At 40.4% G+C, this 19033-nt stretch overlaps 1 protein-coding gene across 3 annotated transcripts in view; it reads right to left on the bottom strand.

Annotated features, from left to right (window-relative positions):
• Positions 1–19033, bottom strand: part of DCP1B (decapping mRNA 1B) — a 68743-nt gene that overhangs the window by 4628 nt on the left and 45082 nt on the right. For all 3 annotated transcript variants that reach the window (XM_030542980.1, XM_030542983.1, XM_030542988.1), the window contains 3 exons: positions 13074–13202; positions 11458–12303; positions 382–630 (listed from right to left, as the gene is read on the bottom strand). In XM_030542980.1, coding sequence (XP_030398840.1) covers positions 382–630; positions 11458–12303; positions 13074–13202 — 1224 coding nt within the window. The remainder of the gene's footprint in view (positions 1–381; positions 631–11457; positions 12304–13073; positions 13203–19033) is intronic.

Raw genomic sequence — 19033 nt, 5'->3', positions numbered from 1 at the left:
AATATGCTCATCTTTTAGCTACACTACATACGTGCAAGTAGTTTTCACCTTTAAGCCAATTCCTGTAAGCCCTTACCATCCTTGTTCTCTCCCCTGAATCCCCTCAAATTTATCATTCTTGAACTGTTGCACCCCAAAGTGCATACATTAATCAAAACACAGTTAAACCACAACTGTAACAAGAGGGACTATTATCTCCTTAGCCAATGATTTAGTGCTTCTTTAATATATAGCCAGAAACAGTACAACTGCCAGTGGACAGTTTCGTTTACTCATTTATCATTCAGACTGGTGGATAGGACCAATCATCCATCAAAGGTATTTAAATCAAAATGAGAAGGAGGGATACAAGCAAAGGGGGAAATGTTTCTGATTCTTTACCTGGATCAGGTGTAAAAGTGTTTCCTGAAGTTGCATCTTGGTCAATGAGTTGCTGTTTATGACAGATGGCTCTGGATTCTGCATAGGAAGGAGAAGGCTAGCTGAACTGGAAGCAGATTCTTGATTTGCTGGTGGTAAGCACCCACTTTCACTTGCCTTTGGTGGAGCAGGTGTGGACTGTGTGAACAGCATGGGGGACATCAGCAATGCAGGAGTCACGGTAGCAGGAATGCGCTGAGGTGAGATGACCTGCCCATACACAAATTAATAAAAAATGGAAGCATTTAAGCAACGTGTATATTCACTAAGAATAGAGGAATAAAGATGAAGAGAACTCCAGGCAGAAATAGATTCACGAGAGCAGATATGTGGAGATACACTGAGGATTAAGACTATCTGGGGCCCACAACCACTCATCCAATTCAAGACCACAGTACTGAATCTCAAAGTATAATAAAGTCTATATAACTGGCAAATGTGCTTAAATACAAAATCAGCTTATTGTAAAAGTTAGACTATTATAAATACTAGCACTGTAGAAAATGACAAATTGCAACGTTTGAGGTCCTTCTTAAAAGGGCGGTCCTTCTATGTCCCCCAGTTTGGGTTTTGAGAATATACTCGCTTGTATGAGAGTGTACTTTAATAAATATTTTGAACTTTATAGTACGTTTCATCTATAGCTCTCAAAATACTTTTTTTTGGGGGGTGGGGGAATGCATCCTCATTTTACAGATAGAAAAAACAGGAACAGAAGGTTAGGTGACTTGTCTAAAGTTCCATAGTGAGTTGTTGGCAGAGTTAGGAACAGAATCTAGTTTTGACTTCCTGGCCCATGCTCAATACACTAGACCAAAAAAAAACTTTTAAAGAAAAAGAGAACATCTTTACCAGAAACCTAGATGCTACTATGATTCTGTCAGAGTTCCCTTAATTTTAGTCTAAGCAGGGAGGCACATATTGATTTGAAAGTAGATTGTGAGCCTGTTATAAACAGATAGCTAAGGGTTAATGTCTCTTTCACCTAAAAAAAAAAGTAACCTGAAGCACCTGACCAGAGGACCAATCAGGAAACCAGACTTTTTCAGATCTGGGTGGAGGGAAGTTTGTGTCTGAGTTTTTTGTCTTCTGCCTGTACTCTCTCGGCTATGAGAAGTGATTTTTTCTGTCTCCTGCCTTTCTAATCTTCTGTTTCCCAGTTGTAAGTACAAAAGATCAGATAGTGATTTATATGTTTTTTTGTATTTACATGTTTATAGTTGCTGGAGTGCTTTGAATTGTATTCTTTTTGAATAAGGCTGTTTATTCAATATTTTTTAAGCAATTGACCCTGTATTTGTCACCTTAATACAGAGAGACCATTTTTATGTATTTTTTCTTTCTTTTTATATAAAGCTTTCTTTTAAGACCTGTTGGAGTTTTTTTTTAGTGGGGAACTCCAGGGAATTGAGTCTGTGCTCACCAGGGAATTGGTGGGAGGAAGAAGTCAGGGGGAAATCTGTGTGTGTTAGATTTACTAGCCTGACTTTGCATTCCCTCTGGGTGAGGGGGGAAGAGAGATTAGCTCTCGGTACTTCTGTTTTCCAAGGCTGGAAACAGGGAGGGTGGAAGGGAAAAGGTTTATTTCCCTTTGTTGTGAGACTCAAGGGATTTGGGTCTTGGGGTCCCCAGGGAAGGTTTTTTGGGGGGACCAGAGTGCCCCAAAACACTCTAATTTTTTGGGTGGTGGCAGCTTTATCAGGTCCAAGCTGGTAACTAAGTTTGGAGGTTTTCATGCTAACCCCCATATTTTGGACGCTAAGGTCCAAATCTGGGACTAGGTTATGATATGGTGGCAACAGTGGGATAGATAGAATCCAGAAGCCAGTAGGAATATTATATTTTTTGTTTCTCTGCTAGGGGCTTTTCAGCAGAGAGAAACAGTTTGGTTTTAAAAGGGAACCAGAGAGAATTTTTTTTTTCTGCTCTCTCTGGCAGTTGTGGCTTGCATATTAAGCAAGAAACCATTAGGGAGCTATTAAGGGTCTTTTGTCACACAATAGCACTCCCATTAGGAGTCAAATACCAGCACTATACACATGCAAATAAAGTGGTTTTTCTGGTTTATTTTACACTGAAAAGATTAGCTAGAGGAAGAAAGGGAAAAAGGCACTGTTGCTAGGCAGACCCCAGGAGGCAACAGAGCCCGCAGTTCAGACAATAAATACCAGAGGGCAACCAACACAAGAAAACAAGATGTCACGAAAACCAGACGCAGTACAGCTCGAAGCAATGGAAAAACAGATAGAACTGCTCAAAACACAGATGGCCAGAAATGAGGCAACTCACAAACAAGAGATGGAAAGGCTACAAAAACAAGAAGAAGCCAAAAATGCAGCCCACCACAGAAACCTCAAGAAGAAGAGATGGCCCACAAAATGAAACAAGCAGAAGAAGAAGTAGCCTACCGCCGGGAAATGGAAAAACAAAAAAACATATAAATCACTATCTGATCTTTTGTACTTACAACTGGGAAACAGAAGATTAGAAGGGCAGGAGACAGAAAAAAATCACTTCTCATAGCCGAGAGAGTACAGGCAGAAGACAAAGAACTCAGACACAAACTTCCCTCCACTCAGATCTGAAAAAGACTGGTTTCCTGATTGGTCCTCTGGTCAGGTGCTTCAGGTTACTTTTTTTTTTTTTTAGGTGAAAGAGACATTAACCCTTAGCTATCTGTTTATGACAGAGCCTGCAGGGTTTTTATCCTTTTAATTATGGGGTATATTTAGAACTATTAAATGTGCAACACCGACAATGCTGGTAGGAATAAGATAATGTGATAAGTGCTCTTTAAATGTTCACCACAAAGCTCTAGCAATGGGCCTTAATTCTAATCTGTAGTTTCCTCACTGCTCAAGTATCTGGCATTATTGGAGAGGCTTCCAGTGGGAGCAATATTGGGTGATTGTCCATATGAAAAAACCAAAAAACCAACACTTATACTAGCATCTTCTAAAGCTCTATGTAAGCCTGAAAGTTTGTATCTCTCAACAACAGAAGTAGGTCCAATAAAAGATATTACCTCACCCACATTGTCTCTTGAATATCCTGGGACCAACATGATAACAACAAAACAAATATTTACTGTTATTTTATCTAAACTATTTGGGCACTAATCACTATAGTCTGCAGTCACTCAAAAAAAAGAGAGAAAAGGACTAAGTTCTGAAGCTACTTTCTGATGGTAAATTTACAGGAGCAGAAAAACTTTCTAGGATTTGTGGATATGAAAAAGCACGCAATATTATGCTATCACTAACTCCACTGTTTAGTAAATATTGTTCTTCTGCTTTTCAAAGCCAGACTACCAGGGCTGGTGCAAGGATGTTTTGCGCCCTAAGCGAAACTTCCACCTTGCGCCCTCCCCCGTCCCAGAGCCCGGCGGCGGCTCCCTGCCCCCCCGCCCTGAGGCGCCCCCCCCGTGGCAGCTCCCCACCCCCCCTCCGCCCTGAGGCACCACCCCCACGGCAGCTCCCCCGGGGAGCCGTGCAGCAGCTCCCCCCCTCGGCCCGGGGAGCTGCGCAGCAGCTGCCTGCCCCAGCTTTCCCCTGCTCTGCCTCCTCCCTGAGCATGCCACGGCTGCTTCACTTCTCCCGCCTCCCAGGCTTGCGGCGCCTAAGCTGATTGGCGCAGCAAGCCTGGGAGGCAGGAGAAGTGAAGCAGCCACAGCATGTTCGGGGAGGAGGCGGAGCAGGGGTGAGCTGGGGCGGGGAGTTCCCCTGCGTGCCGCCCCCCTGCCCCCCTTACTTGCTGCAGGCGGTCCTCCCCACGCCCCCCTGCCCCAGCTCTCTCCGCCTAAATGCCGGTGGTGACCGGGGCGGCCGAAGAGCCGGCCGCTGCGGTTGCCGCAGAAGAAAATGCAGCCCCCAAATCCTAGCGCCCTAGGTGATCACCTAATAGGTGGCATTGGCCCTGCAGACTGCTTTTAAAAAAGAACACTATTTACCTGCAATTCCTATTCCCCATGGTGCACAATCATAACAGAAAGAAGCAAGTCCGTGTTCCCTGCACATGAATGACAGGTCTTCCCTATTTCACTGTGTGGCTGCTGCCAGCCAGCAGGGAAGGTGGTACACACATGTCTGTGCTTGGAACATTGCTGGCCCCTAGTGTTGCTTATTAGTGGTTTTGGTCTAACAAAATGACTAATGCTGACAGGGATGTTTCTAGCTAAAATAAAAGTAATATGCATCTACAGAATTTGGATACAGTGTCAGGTTCTTAGAAACCAAAGATACTACTTTGCTGTATACAATCCAAGGAATAAGAATGTGTAACAGAAGTATAGAGGTACCATGTTGTGCTTTTAATAACATGGACTTATTCTAGTAATAAACAAACATACAATGAGGTTTAGTAGGCATCGCTTAAGAATTATTTATTTTTCATAGTAAGAAACTGCTTTTCACCAGTATATGTAAAACAGAGGCTAAGTGTGTAAGTAACTCTGCCATGTACTGGTGACTGAGCAAGTTAATATTTGGCTAGTGCAATATCTAAGTGATCCTCAGACCTCAAATATTTGTCTCGGGATAAGAACAGAAAATATATGTACCTATTTCTTGTTAATGAAGTCTTAAATTTTCTGTGTAATGAATTTAAAAATGTATATTTTTGTTAACAAATGAGATTCTACATGTTCATAAATTCTAGCATTTAAGTAGCTTCTCTACATGTGGAGGATAGTCTGCTTCAACACAAAGACATTTTTTCAGTTTAGCTACTTAGCTCAGAGTTATCCAAGTGACAAAATTTATCCAACGGCTTCTGAACTTCAGTTACAAATGTCAGATGTTGATTCTGGTACTATTATTGTAAACTCTGTAGTACCCTTTGCAACTTTCATTGAGAGTGATTACTGTGGCTTGAAGGTCCTAAAGAATCTTTGGTAATGGAGTACTTTCAGATAAAACACCTTTGAGATGATCTCTTAGCTAGCAGGTGTGTAGGTGCCAAATTCAATGTTGTCAATATAGGACACTCAGGGCATGTCTACACTTACCAGTAAATCGGCACTGCTGCAATCTATGCAGTGAGTGTCCATTTAGCAGTTCTGGTGAAGACACACTAAGTCAATGGGAGAGCACTTTCCCATTGATTTGTGTACTCTGCCTCCCTGAGAAATGCAAGAGAAGTCAACGGGAGACACTCCCATTGACACAGTACAGTGCAGCCAGTGCGATAAATGGACCTAACTACGCTCACTCCAGTTACGTTATGTAAATAACTGAAGTTGCATAAGTTAGATCGATTTATCGCAGTAATGTAGACCAGTGCTCAGTCTATTTTGACCCTACTTTCCCCGTCAGCCATTTCTCTTATCTTTGAATAATTCCTCATAAGGAAACAAAGCACCTTCCTAAAAATGTTGCTAACAGATTTTTTTCCGATAGAATTTAACCTGAGTTATTTGTTATTCAATATCCACTCATTTATCTCTATCTTCACCACATCAAGACTTAAGTCTCTGACTCACCATCAGCACAGCAGAAGTTTAGTTTGTCAGTTGTACAGCACTGCAGTAGGACAACAAGAAAAAATATGCTGCTTTGAAACAAAGTATTTACTTAAATGTCTCTAGTTTACTATTCAGCAATGATGTTGGCAGCTGGATAACATGGCACTTGGTGAATTTATGTTATATTGTTTGAGCTGAGAAATGTATTGGAACTCTTGTAATGTAAACTGGGGCCTACTATCACACACTAGCTGCTTGGAATTCCAAATGTATCAAATGAGTCTCTTAGAACATTAGTAGTTAGAGTATGTGTTGTTGACTTCTGGCCATTTTTAGAGAGTATCATTACTTAGGACTAAAAACATTTCACCTAAAAATGTCTCAGCAAATTCTAGATGTAGCTGTTGCCAAGATTTTGTTGGTTAAAACCAGGAGTACAAACATATTTCTGTTGCCATGCACTTGTAAACAATTGCTGCACTCTTGTGCTGTTGATTACATCTTAAATTCAAACCCTGGATGCCAAATTTATCTGTAGCCTAGTTATTTTGTTATTGCTGTTCAGAAACTCCCTCTCTTAAATATTTGTGATTGCAGGTTAAATGTTATTACCCAAGTACCTCATCTGGTATAAAAGACTCTTTTGTGACTGGAAAGTTCATTCCACCATGAGGTAAATGCTCCTAGGCATTTTCATGAACTGGCCTGTCATAACTAAAAAAAGTGCCTTTCCAAGTTTAATTCAGAAATTATGGTATTTTTCAAATTTATTAAATGTTTTATTTGTGACAAGTAAAAAATACCAGTTGTATCACCACTGAGTACCATCACCCCTACAAAGTACCACATTTATGCACAGATAGAAGTAACGCTCTATATTTAAAGTATGTACCTGATTTAAGGCTGGTGTAAGAAGTGGGGTAAGCGGTCTATTATAAATAGGATAAATTATTTGTATAGTGTCAAGGCTATGGTAGATACTCTTATGATCATGGCATAAATTCATGAAAGCACTTAAGCACGTACTTAAGGCCTTCCCTATTCAGAACAGCACATGCTTAATGATAAGCAGGTGCTTAAAGTCCATTAGGGATCAATGCTTTCCCATTGGGAATTAAACATGCTTCCTTGTTGCCTTTAATATGGATAGTTTCCTGAACCGGTCTAGCACTAGGCAGAGTGCCTCCTTTGTAGATTTGAGCATAACTGTTCAGCTTTTGCTATTTTTCCCTGCAACTAGTCTTTCCTTTCTATTTGGGAGTTGGGAGTTCTTATGCCATATGGAGATACATCACAAGCCAATTTAAAACTGGGTTTGTAATGTGTCAGGACTATTGTTGAGAAAATGCAAGCTATAGTCTCCTCATCATTGAAGAATCTTATCCGTTCCTTAAATAACCTTGGTCTTTTTTTCCCAATAATTAAGATATTGTTGAGACAGCATTCTATTCCTGGCAGATATCGTAAAATTTGCTTTACTGTCCTTTGATCTGTAGTAGGAGTAGATACCATGCTGAATGATAAACCATTATAAGGAATAGACTTTTTGGTGCATTTACTATCAGGATCTGCTTTGATTAATCTTGCTTCAGCATGTAAAAATATATTTGTGCCAAATCTATTTAATTTAAATGTTTATTCACTGGACAGGGTGGCAAGCAAGTCTTCAGTCTATAGTAAAGAATACTGAGAAACACTGAGAGGGATTGGCCCTGATTTTAAACTCTCTATAGATTTTTATCTTCCCATCTTTTTCAGTAATAGGTATAACTGGCTTGGCCAAGTCACTGAATTCTATAGGAAATCCTGTGCTAACTAGCCTTTCTAAGTTTGTGTCTACTCTCTGACCCAATGGAATGGAATAGGTCATGCCTTACAGAATCTAGGTTGGTACTGGTACTAACGATTAATCATATCTTAATCATTTTTTATAGTCTGTAATAGGTCTTCTAAACAATGCTAAATGTTTCAAAGGCAGTACAACCAGTACAACACTAGTGGTTGCTGGTGTCTCAGCTAATAAAGCCATCCGCTGTCAGTCAATAGGAATCTTCTTGAGTAATGCTCTGCCAAGCAAGGTGAGATTGGAATTGTAATAATTGTTGTTGCATTTTATGCACATTTACAGTAGTAATCTCTGGAATGACTTTTCCCTGTACGTAGTTTTGCTCTCAGCCACTTTTTCTCTTTGAATTCTTCTAGTAAAATTATTAAGATTATGAAGCCAGTATCAAGTGCCATTCTGAACGGTTGTTCTTTCCATCTCAGGCTTACCCAGATATAATTACTGCTTTTTTGCCTTTTTCAAAGGCATGCAAAACGAGGTCACTATCACTTATCAATATCAATCTCTTTTTCTGAGATGTCTTATATTTTTGTTATTTTCTATTGGTACAAACTGGTTTATAATATATAACCTGATACATGACTATTTTCTAGGTTTGAATAGCTCATTTTCCCCATCCTGACTGCATGTTTCATAGTAAGTTAGACAATTTCTCACACTTATAGAATGCAATCCCCTCACCCAGTCAAAACAAAAGTAATTACTGTGACTTTGGTTACCTTTTTGTTAGTAACTTTTAGGAAATGGACAGAAAATATCATAATGCCACTATATAATCCTATGATACGGTCTCCCCATCTCAAAAAATGATATATTAGAATTGGAAAAGGTATAGAGAAGGGCAACAAAAATGATTAAGGGTATGGAACAGATTCCATATAAGAAGAGATTAATAAAACTGGGACTTTTCAGCTTGGAAAAGAGACGACTAAGGGGGAATATGATAGAGGTCTATAAAATCATGAATGGTTTGTAAAAAGTGAATGAAGGAGTGTTATTTACTCCTTCATATAACACAAGAACTAGGGTCACCCAATGAAGTTAACAGGCAGCAGGTTTAAAACAAACAAAAGGAGGTACTTCTTCGCACAATGCATAATCAACCTGTGGGACTTGTTGCCAGGGGATGTTGTGAAGGTCAAAACTATAATGGGGTTTAAAAAAGAATTAGATCCGTTCATGGAGGATAGGTCCATCAATGGCTATTGGCCAACATAGTCAGGGATGCAACACCATGCTCTGGTTGTCCCTAGCCTCTGACTGCTCAAAGCTGGGAGTGGACAACAGGGGATGGATCACTCAATGATTGTCTGTTCTGTTTGCTCCCTCTGAAGCACCTGGCATTGGCCACTGTTGAAAGACAAGATCCTGGGCTAGATGGACCACTGGTCTGGCCCAATACGGCCATTCTTATGTTCTCTTTTTATTCATTAGGACTGAGGCCAGGAAAACACTACAGATCTGCACCAGTATAACTAAGTCGCTCAGGGGTGTGCAAAATCCATACCCTGAGCGATGCACTTATATCAACCTAACCCTCCCGTGTATACAGTATTATAATCAACAAGAGATCGTCTCACGTCGACATAGCTACCGCTTCTCAGGGAGATGGACTAACTATGCTGAAGGGAGAAGCTCTCCCACTGATGTAGTACCTTCTTCGCTAAAGTGGCACAGCTGCACTGGTACAGCTCTGCTGCAGTAGCACTGTATGTGAAGACAAGCCTTTAGTTATATAACCGCAAATAAGATGCCACAGGACTCTTGCGGCTTTCACCGCAAATAGTAATCTCCACTGGTGGCTGAGAAGTCAAAATTCACCTTTGTAAGCAATTGTTTCTGTAAAATTTCACTGATTAACTCACAGAAAACATGACCATACACAGAATCACCCAAATGAATCCCAAAGACATACTGTTCTCATTAAAAATTATATATATATATCTTGTGGAATTGGAAATTTTCAGTTCTTACCAGTGAGTTTAGTGACAAATGTGGCTTCAAATTGCTAGCTAGTTGATTAAACAATTTTGTTTCAGGCTTCTCTGAGTAGTAAGACTCTCTTAAGTAAAAAAGGATGGTTATGGCTAGTTTGGTAAAGTGGGGAAAGTCAAGAAAAGTGTGCTCATATTTCAGTGAGTTGGGAAAATAAAGTTAGCAACTTTTTTCTTATCAGCATTCACAAATTTGGAGCACATCTGAAGAGTTTTCTGGCTCCTCAAAGTAACATCCTTACTCACAGCTTCTGGACTTCATTCACCAGAACTGTAAAGCAATCAGCTTTCCAGTGGGGCTGCTAGGCTCCAGCACAATTAAAGGCCTTCTCGACTATCAGTTAGCAAAGAAGCCAAGAGGGTCTTTAAATGCTCACCCAGGAACTGGACTTTTTGTGAGGACATTTGAGCATGGAAGCCACTACAAGGAAGCTAAGCTAGCTGTGGTTCTACTCCGGCAACAAGGACAGCAGTAATAGTCAACAGTTCTTCAAGTTTCTTGAATTTTCTAAGGTACCAAACCCAGACAGTTCCATGAAGCACAGTCACCAAAATTCAGGTTGTTTTTTGAAAGATAAAAAGAGACACTAGAAATATTTTTCAAGAAAAACAAGGATATAAAAAGTAGAAAATTGTTGAATTACTACAAGTAGCTATTGTTGCAAAAGAAAATCAGATTAGCAATGTAGTGAGCTGCCTCATCCCTAGTGGCTGCAAAAGAATGGATTGTTACTTAATTAAGGGAATCAGAGAAATCATGTGGATGGAACATAAAGCTAGATAGAGTATTATTTGAAGATGTTCAAAAGGAAAAGAAAATCAAAATTACAATATTAAATACAAGAACCAGTGAATAGTCCTATCAGGTCCCTACAGAGACAGTAACCAACTTCTTCATTGTCACATCACATTGGTGGGATTCGCTAGTCCTGTTCTGAAGATTTTTATGTTTTGGTCTTTTCTAGGCTTTAGCCCCTAGATGAACAAGAAGAAACGACTTTCATACATTGTTTAAACTGATGGACAAGGGGCACTTTGGGCAAGGGGAATGCTGACTCATTTTGATTCTGAAATCACCTGTAGGAGACACTCATCTGACTAGAACTTGAAAACAATGACACAAAGCTGGTAATTAGGTATATATCTTAGGTGCCTAAGAAAAAAAATCTATGCCTGAAGTATCTATGGCTATTAGTCATCTGGAAAGATCAGACCCTTCAGTATTTACATTACCAAAGCTAGAGAATCAGGACTTCTTGATGTTGGCATAGGAGCATTGCTTCTGTTCAGACTAACTTGGATATGATAGAGCTCACAGACCCCTACACTACAAGAGCATAACAAAATGAAAATGAGTCTGATGGCCTGAGATTTGTTGGGGTATGAGAGAAATAGAGTAACTCCCCACTTAACGTCCTCCAGTGCCAGTGGGCTCTGCCTGTGTGGGTAAGGCAGGGGCACCTCCCAACTATAGTACTGTACTGTATGGCAAAAAAAAATTTCCCTGGAACCTAACCCCCGCCCCCATTTACATTATTCTTATGGGGAAATTGGATTAGCTTAACTTCGTTTCACTTAAAGTCACATTTTTCAGGAACATAACTACAACATTAAGTGAGGACTTACTGTAATGGGAATTAGAGAACAGCCTTACAGAACTGAATTCTTTTGCACTGCAGCTCAAAAGATTCCTAGATACCTTCATCACAGGCATTAGTTCCTTAAATCATGTTTACCTGAAAGAGAGGGCTCTGCTTTTGTGCACCTGACGTCTTATCTATCCAGGCGTCCAAGGGTTTTAGAGTGTTGGTGTTCTGAGTCACTACAGGAAACTTAGCTGCCAAGGTAGGTCTGCTGGACACATGTAACTGCTGCTCCTGTTGCACTATCTGGAGTTTTTTCAGTAACTCTTGAGGTGAAATCACTCCAGAACTGGTTGACTGGTTGCCAGAAAGGGAAAGTGGCTGTCTAGGAAGTTTGGACTGTTCTTTACCAGCAGTCTGAGGTTCTAAAGTCTGGGCTGGAAGAGAGCCATTGAAATATACCAGATGTGGCTGGGTCATGTTATTTATCGGTGCTGCTGATGCTGTAGCAGAAGTCCTGCTGAAGATTGAGGCTGTTGAACTTACAGTACCTGTTGCACTTGGGTCCATTTTGGTCACTGATCCTGACTGTCCCTGAAGTTTCTGTAACAAGCTTTGACTGCTAGTTGTGTCCTGGGCTGGATGAGATGTTACAATACCATGAGAAGTCACAGGTTGGAAGAGTCCAGTGAAAACCTCCCCTACGGAGCGGACATTGCCGTTTTCACACAGTCGATTCTCAGGAAGCTCAGACAGTGGATGAAGGTCTGTCCCACGCACCATAAGTTTTTGAATAGCTGGGCAAAGCTGCTTCTCTGCTGAGGGTGAATGTCTGCCAGGTTCCTCATAGGACAGCGAACGCACTACACTCTGCCTGACAGAAAGATTAAGTTGGTGCTTTTTCTGTGACTGTTCTGGGACATCTTGGTATATGGTAGGATTTTCTTGTTTTCCAAACAGTGCTGTCAAAGATAAGTGTTGTGGTTCAGAGTCCATGTTCTGCGAGGAAAAAGAGAATAAGTGAAACAGTTCTTGTGCACATTAAACTACATTAACTGTCTGAAGTGTTATCTTGAAGTATCAAAGGAACAGCCAAGACAACTGACCTACACTTCCTCCTCTCAAGAGGTTTATTTAATGATCGTGTCATGTGGGAGGAAAGGATTTTTAAACAGCCTTGAAATTTCTGGTCTGTGAGAAAAATGCCGCCTCCAGAAAAAAAGGTACCAACTTCACTTTCAATGCCTAGAGAGAAGGGTCTCCTCTTATAGTCACTAATAAAATATTAGAAAAGCTCAAAAAGTTATGAAGGGGAAGAAAGGAACCTTCTGTCCTTGTGGGAAGCACTGTCATTTTCTGTCTCTCGCCTTATCATGGCACAATGGATGCAGCTTGCTAGATTTTGCATTGTGATTTTTTTTTAAGTTATATAAAAGGCATCAATCATGTATGGAAAGGCATTTGTACAAATTTAAATTAATAAATGAATAATAAAATTAGCTGTGTTCCACTGGCTAGTTGGGGGTTTGTCTGCAACCACAACAACATTCTTGAATTGTTTTTGCTTGAATCAGCACACAACATCTGTGTTTTAAATAACCATTTTACACAAAAAAGCTATTTTTTGTAAAGAGATATTCATTTTGCATTAAGACCATCCCATTTACCCTAATTCCACTTTGCATTATTGTACTATTTGATCTACGCAAGCATCCTCCCATGCCTGATATGTTATAGCAGCACTAGTCAAAGTGCAAATTAAAGTGTACCTTGCCTTGCTGAGGTATTTGTTGGTGCTGAGTTTCAACGGGCTTCACTGGTATCGGTTTGATCAGATTGGGGTTGTCATAGATGGCAGAGGAACTGGTCATTTGTTTTGGCTCTGAACAGGTCTTACACTGCAACAGAAATAAAACATTTTGGAATGAAAGAAACTACCACTTTTTAAAGGGATGTTCTCCCCTAACTTTGTATCATAAAATTCCAAACTGGTTAAATCTTCAAGAAATACCACCACTTGCAAGCCCTACAACTGATTGTGATAAATGAGGATACTGAATAGAAGTCAATCTCATTTCCTAGGAACGTTAGCATATGTAAGCTGACAGACTCAAGTCCACAATGCTTTGTACGTAAGCCTTTAAAAAAGAAAAAAAATCCCAATTCTCTTCCTCATCTTTTCCTTTTCCTGTACATAAGGGAAAACCAGCCTTGCACCTTAGACACCAGACCACAGCTACAGGTTTTCTCTATCAGTGAACAGCTAGTTCTGTTATGGCTTGTAAGTAGCTTAGCTACCTGAAGGATTTATATGCACATATATTTATAGGCTATCAATAGGCACTTCTTACATATTTTATATTAGTACTTTCATAACCTCATAATTTCAGCTTGCCTGGCAGATATAGCTCTATTGAGAGACAACTGCCACCCTCAAAAAAGCATAAGCCTTGCAATTCAATGCACATTTGTTTTTCTTGAATGCTCCTGTGTGGATTGCTGCTGGTTTTCAAAAAGGAAGAGGAAAAAAAAAAGAAAGAGAAATGGAGAGACGATTAGAGAACATAAGTGTGTCAGTTTGAAAGCTGGTATCCTATAGCTTTTCCACTGAAAATTACATGGAACAAAATTTAGAGATGGCCTATAAAATAACGCTGTACAGTAAATTACTGTTTACTATTTTTACTAGTTTCTGTTTTTTGTTTTTTTTTAAAAACAGAGTTATAAGGCAGGACTATATTTTAAATCTTTTTTCCTAGGGTTGAAGGTTATATTTGCTGATCTCCTCTAGATAACAGTCACATGCCATCGACAGTCAGATAACATGTATAGTTTATACACACTTAAAAGCTTAAGGAAAAAAATTGAAGTATATGATTGGTTAGCATTTGAGAGTATATTCATTTGTTAAACAGTGATATGTTAACTGGTATTCTTATCTCAAAAAGGATAGGGCAGAAGTAGAGGGGGATTCAGAGATGCTTGATAAAAATGATTAACAGTATGGAAAGAGTAAAATATGAGGAGAAACTGGGAATATTTAGTTTAGAGAAGGCGCAAATAAGGGGAAACATGCTGGAGGTATAAAAAATAATGAATAGTACAGAAAAGGTAAATCAAATGCTTTTCTTTACCCTCTCATAATTGAATAACAATAAATACAAATTTGATAAAAGGAAATTATGCACTGTACAAAGAAAGCAGTATTAGCCCGTGGAACTCTGATACAAGATACTACTGTGAACAAGAAATAAGCAGGCTTCACAGAAGGATTAAATATTTGTACTAATAACAAGAATAAGTTAATTAGACACAACAAACAAAAATGTGGAGGAGCTATAAATCCTCATTCTTCAGAACATAAACCAACCTCTAACAGATGAATATTAGGAAAAAGCTCTCCTTATGTCCAGATCATTCTTTAATTGTTGACTTTGGGCTTGTACACCTTCCTCTGAGGCATCTGATTCTATGCATTGTTGGAAATAGAATAATGGAACAGATGGACCACGGGTCTGATACAGTTCCTATGCAATTACTAAAACGATCGGGCTCTTAGGCTTTTGGTGTTCAGAGACCCCTGCCTATCATGCTGAACCATGTCTTACTGTTTCGTTGTACGCTCCCATGTGTCTATATCCATGTACTGGCTCTTGTCTTAGAATGTAAGCTCCTTGGGGTGGGGACCATCTTTTCATTCTGTATCTATCCAGTGCCTAGCACTGTGGGGTCCTGGACATGGCAAAGGCTCCTAGGTCCTATGGTGGTACTACTACTAAAGAAACAATGGGTGGTCTGAGTAGCAGATGCAAAACTGGCAGGATTCAAAGGACTGATCATAAGCCAGAATAGCTACCAAACAGTTAAAAATAAACTTGAGAGATATACAAGGCAGAGTGGACTGAAAACTATCCAGTGCATTCATTTCTAATACACCTATCATCATGAGAAAACTAATGAGAAAGAGAGGGACAGATTGGTTCAATGACTGAATGAAGAGGCCAATAAAGAAGATCTTGAGGGGTCTTAGAGAAGGCAGGGTATTTATGTCCTGGTTCTGTGGAATGCTGGACTTGAGGGAACTGTCCTAACTGACAACTACTTCTCAAAATATTTCAGTGGCTGTGTGGACAGGCATGTAACTCCTACAATGGTGCTCGGGGGAGGAAATGTCATGAAGGAGAATCAAAGTTCAATTCATACACCTGCGATCCTGCTGTTCTACTTCAACCTCTGGCTCAGATGCTGCCTTCAGTACTGGTTTTTGGAGGCACAAACACAGACATGCTAAAAGGGCTGCCAGCAGCGAGGTGGAAAACGTTAGTTAAGTTCTTGAATCTTCCTTCATGCTGTGCCCATCTGGCATAAGGTCAGCAACTGCTTCAAGCAACAGGACTAGGAAACCATGACAACCAAATAGTAAACTTTGCCCTGAAAGGAGAACTGCAAAGCAAAAATGGAACTTGAGTTAACTATAAAATGCTGTACTGAATGCCCTCTGCTAGGCTGGGTGGGCAGCATTCAACACAGAGAGCTATATAAGCTAACCTGCTACAATTCTTGACCTTTGGTGTAAAAACTTGTTAGTATACACTAGTTCACTGAAGATGTCTGGGGTATCTCAAATGTCAAAAGTCTCATCAATCCTAGTGCAGGCTGTGGTATTTCATAGATAGAATCATAGATTATTAGGGTTGGAGGGGACCTCAGGAGATCATCTAGTCCAACCCCCTGCTCAAAGCAGGACCAGTCCCCAAATGGCCCCCTCAAGGATTGAACTCACAACCCTGGGTTTAGCAGGTCAATGCTCAAACCACTGAGCTATCCCTCCCCCTTTTTGATAGCACACAATGGTGAATTTTAGGAGCTCTTCAAATGAACTAGGAAGTACCAAGAGGATTTCACAGAAGGCAAGAGTTTATATTGATTTCTATGCTCAATGCCCCAAGGCCTGGTTAATGAGGGCAGAAATCTGGGCTTAACTAAAGTTTCACTTTTGCTTTGCAGTTGCCCTTTAAAACCCATTACATATGGATGGCGTAGAAAGACAACATCAGAACAACAATTTGAAGATCCAGTATGGAAGAGGGAAGAGTGTGCCAATAACATTAAAATAGATATTTGTGTTAAGAAAAGTTTCCTTTACATTAATCAACACCGAATGGCATATGTCATTGTGTTGTCTATTCACCTAGCTTTGTTAGGTCCCTCTGGAGTTACTTAACCTTTAAAGTTTGTGCATGCAGCATCCACACATGGAGTTACAGAGCAGCACTTTGATGCACACTGCTATTCACCCCCCCCTTGGTCTGAGCTGTACAGCAATGTAGACATGCCCTGTCATAAACAGATAAGTAAGAGTTAATAGAACAGAAGTGCTTCATATCTCTTTGCCTGGAAAGGGTTAACAAGAACAGTGAGCCTGGCTGTCACCTGACCCGAGGACCAATCAGGGGACAGGATACTTTCGAATCTTGAGGGAGGGAAATTTTTGTGCTGTGCTGTTAGTTTTGGTTGTTGTTCACTCTGGGGGCTCAGAGTGACCAGACATGCAACCAGGTTTCTCTCCAATCTCTCCAATACAGGCTCTTATAAGTCCAGACTAGTGAGTAATAGGTAGATAAAGCGAGTTAGGCTTATGGTTGTTTTCTTTATTTGCAAATGTGTATTTGGTTGGAAGAAGTTCAAATGTGCATTTGGCTGAAAGGAGTTCAAATTGGTATTTTTGCTGAAAGGATTTTAATTTGTACTTGTATACTTAGGCTTAGGTATACTTAGGTATACTTAGGTATTCCCAGTGTCTATAGCTGAAAGACCCTGTACCTATTCCATTTTTTTAAAATTTACAAAGATAATTTTTACTGTTTTTTCTCTCTTTAATTAAAAGCTTTTCTTGTTTAAGAACCTAATTGTTTTTTTTATTCTGGTGAGACCCCAGGGGACTGGGTCTGAATTCACCAGGGAACTGGTGGGGGAAAGGGGAGAGAGAGGCTGATTTCTCTCTGTGCCAGGATTACTCTCTCTCAAGAAGAGTCTGGGAGGGGGAAAGAGAAGGTGGGAGGAGGGTGAATTGTCCTCTCTGTTTTGTGATTCAAGGAGTTTGAATCACACAGTGATCTTCCAGGATAACCCAGGGAGGGGAAGCCTGGGAGAGGCAATGGTGGGGGAAAGGGTTTACTTTCCTTGTGTTGAGATCCAGAGGGTCTGGGTCTTGGGGGTCCCCGGGCAAGGTTTTGGGGGGGACCAGAGTGTACCAGGCACTGGAATTCCTGGTTGGTGGCAGCGCTACAGGTTCTAAGCTGGGATTGAGCTTAGAGGAACTCATGCTGGTACCCCATCTTTTGGACGCTAAGGTTCAGAGTGGGGGATTGTACCATGACATGCCCTTAAGTCACTTCAGCTCTTTGGAGAATTTTACCACTGGACTTCAATGAAAGAAAACAGACCTCTTGAATGCACTGAAACCTGTCTGTTTATCTTGTCTGTTCCTACTCTATGGCCTGGTCTACACTGGGGGAGGGGATGGTGTCGATGTAAGATACGCAACTTCAGCTACGCTATTCTCATAGCTGAAGTCGACTTCTCTTATTTCGACTTACCTCCCGTCCTCACGGTGCGGGATCGACGGCTGCGGCTCTCCCGTTGACTCCACTTCCACCTCTCGCTCTGGTGGAGTTCCGGAGTCGACGGGGAGTGCATTCAGGGATCGATCTATCGCATCTAAACCAGATGCGATAAATCGATCCCCGATAGATCGATCGCTTCCCGCCGATCCGGCGGGTAGTATGGACGTACCCTGTGGCTCACGAGGCTTCCATTATCCTCCCAAATCACAGAGAATGCAGAATGGTTAATAAGTAGACTTGACAAGCTGATTTCAGCACAATGAGTCTTGAGACAATCTGGCAAGAAAGTATAACAGTTGTGAAGTGGTCAAAAATAATGGTAGTTGTGCAGTATAGTGGCATTTGAAATAGGGGTGTCATTTGAGGCAAGGGGGATAGCTGCCTCCCCAGACCTTGGTTTGCCTTCCTCCTCTGACTTTTCATAGGTCTATATACTCCATTATGTCTTTCGCATTTTACTCCTTCTCCGAACTCTGCAGGATATAATATATTCTATAACAATGTTTTAGATGCTGATGCAACTTTGACCTTTCCTCCCAAATTCTTCTGAAATGATACTCCTGATTTAATGTAAAAATAAATCTGTGTGTCACTATTCGTCGTCTTCCTCCTTTCGTAATTTTATGTTACTAAGGACACTGGCATGAAAACATGATCTCTAGTCTGTACCAGGTCAGCTATTCCTGCTGCTTTTGCCCCAGCTGAAGGCGAAGTGCTCTGTTGCAGAATATTTCCTTGGCAACCAATTATGATGCCACAAACATAGGATTATGTGGGGCATAAGCAGCAGCAGCAGCAAATTTACAAAATATTCAGACTTTGTTTACAGACATATCTCAGAAGAAAATATTTTTGTATATCTCCTCCTCTATTATCCTACTACATACATTTATATGTATAAAGGGAGAGGGAGAGAATTTTCTCTATCATTCATTCATCACAAAGATATCTGAGCACAAGCCTAATGTTCTTCTAGATTTTCCAGAAGGTACCATTATAGTTTTTTTCAATAGTGGCTATTCAAATTAGTTGTAAACATTTTATTGTATATTAAGCAACAAAGTTTTGATCCAAGCCTAGGTACAAATTCAGGATTAAATTAC

The sequence above is a fragment of the Gopherus evgoodei genome, chromosome 1, assembly GCF_007399415.2.
Source record: "Gopherus evgoodei ecotype Sinaloan lineage chromosome 1, rGopEvg1_v1.p, whole genome shotgun sequence".
Lineage (NCBI taxonomy): Eukaryota > Metazoa > Chordata > Testudines > Testudinidae > Gopherus > Gopherus evgoodei.
Note: the sequence above shows the minus strand (reverse complement) of the source record. Positions and strands in the feature narration are given on the sequence as shown.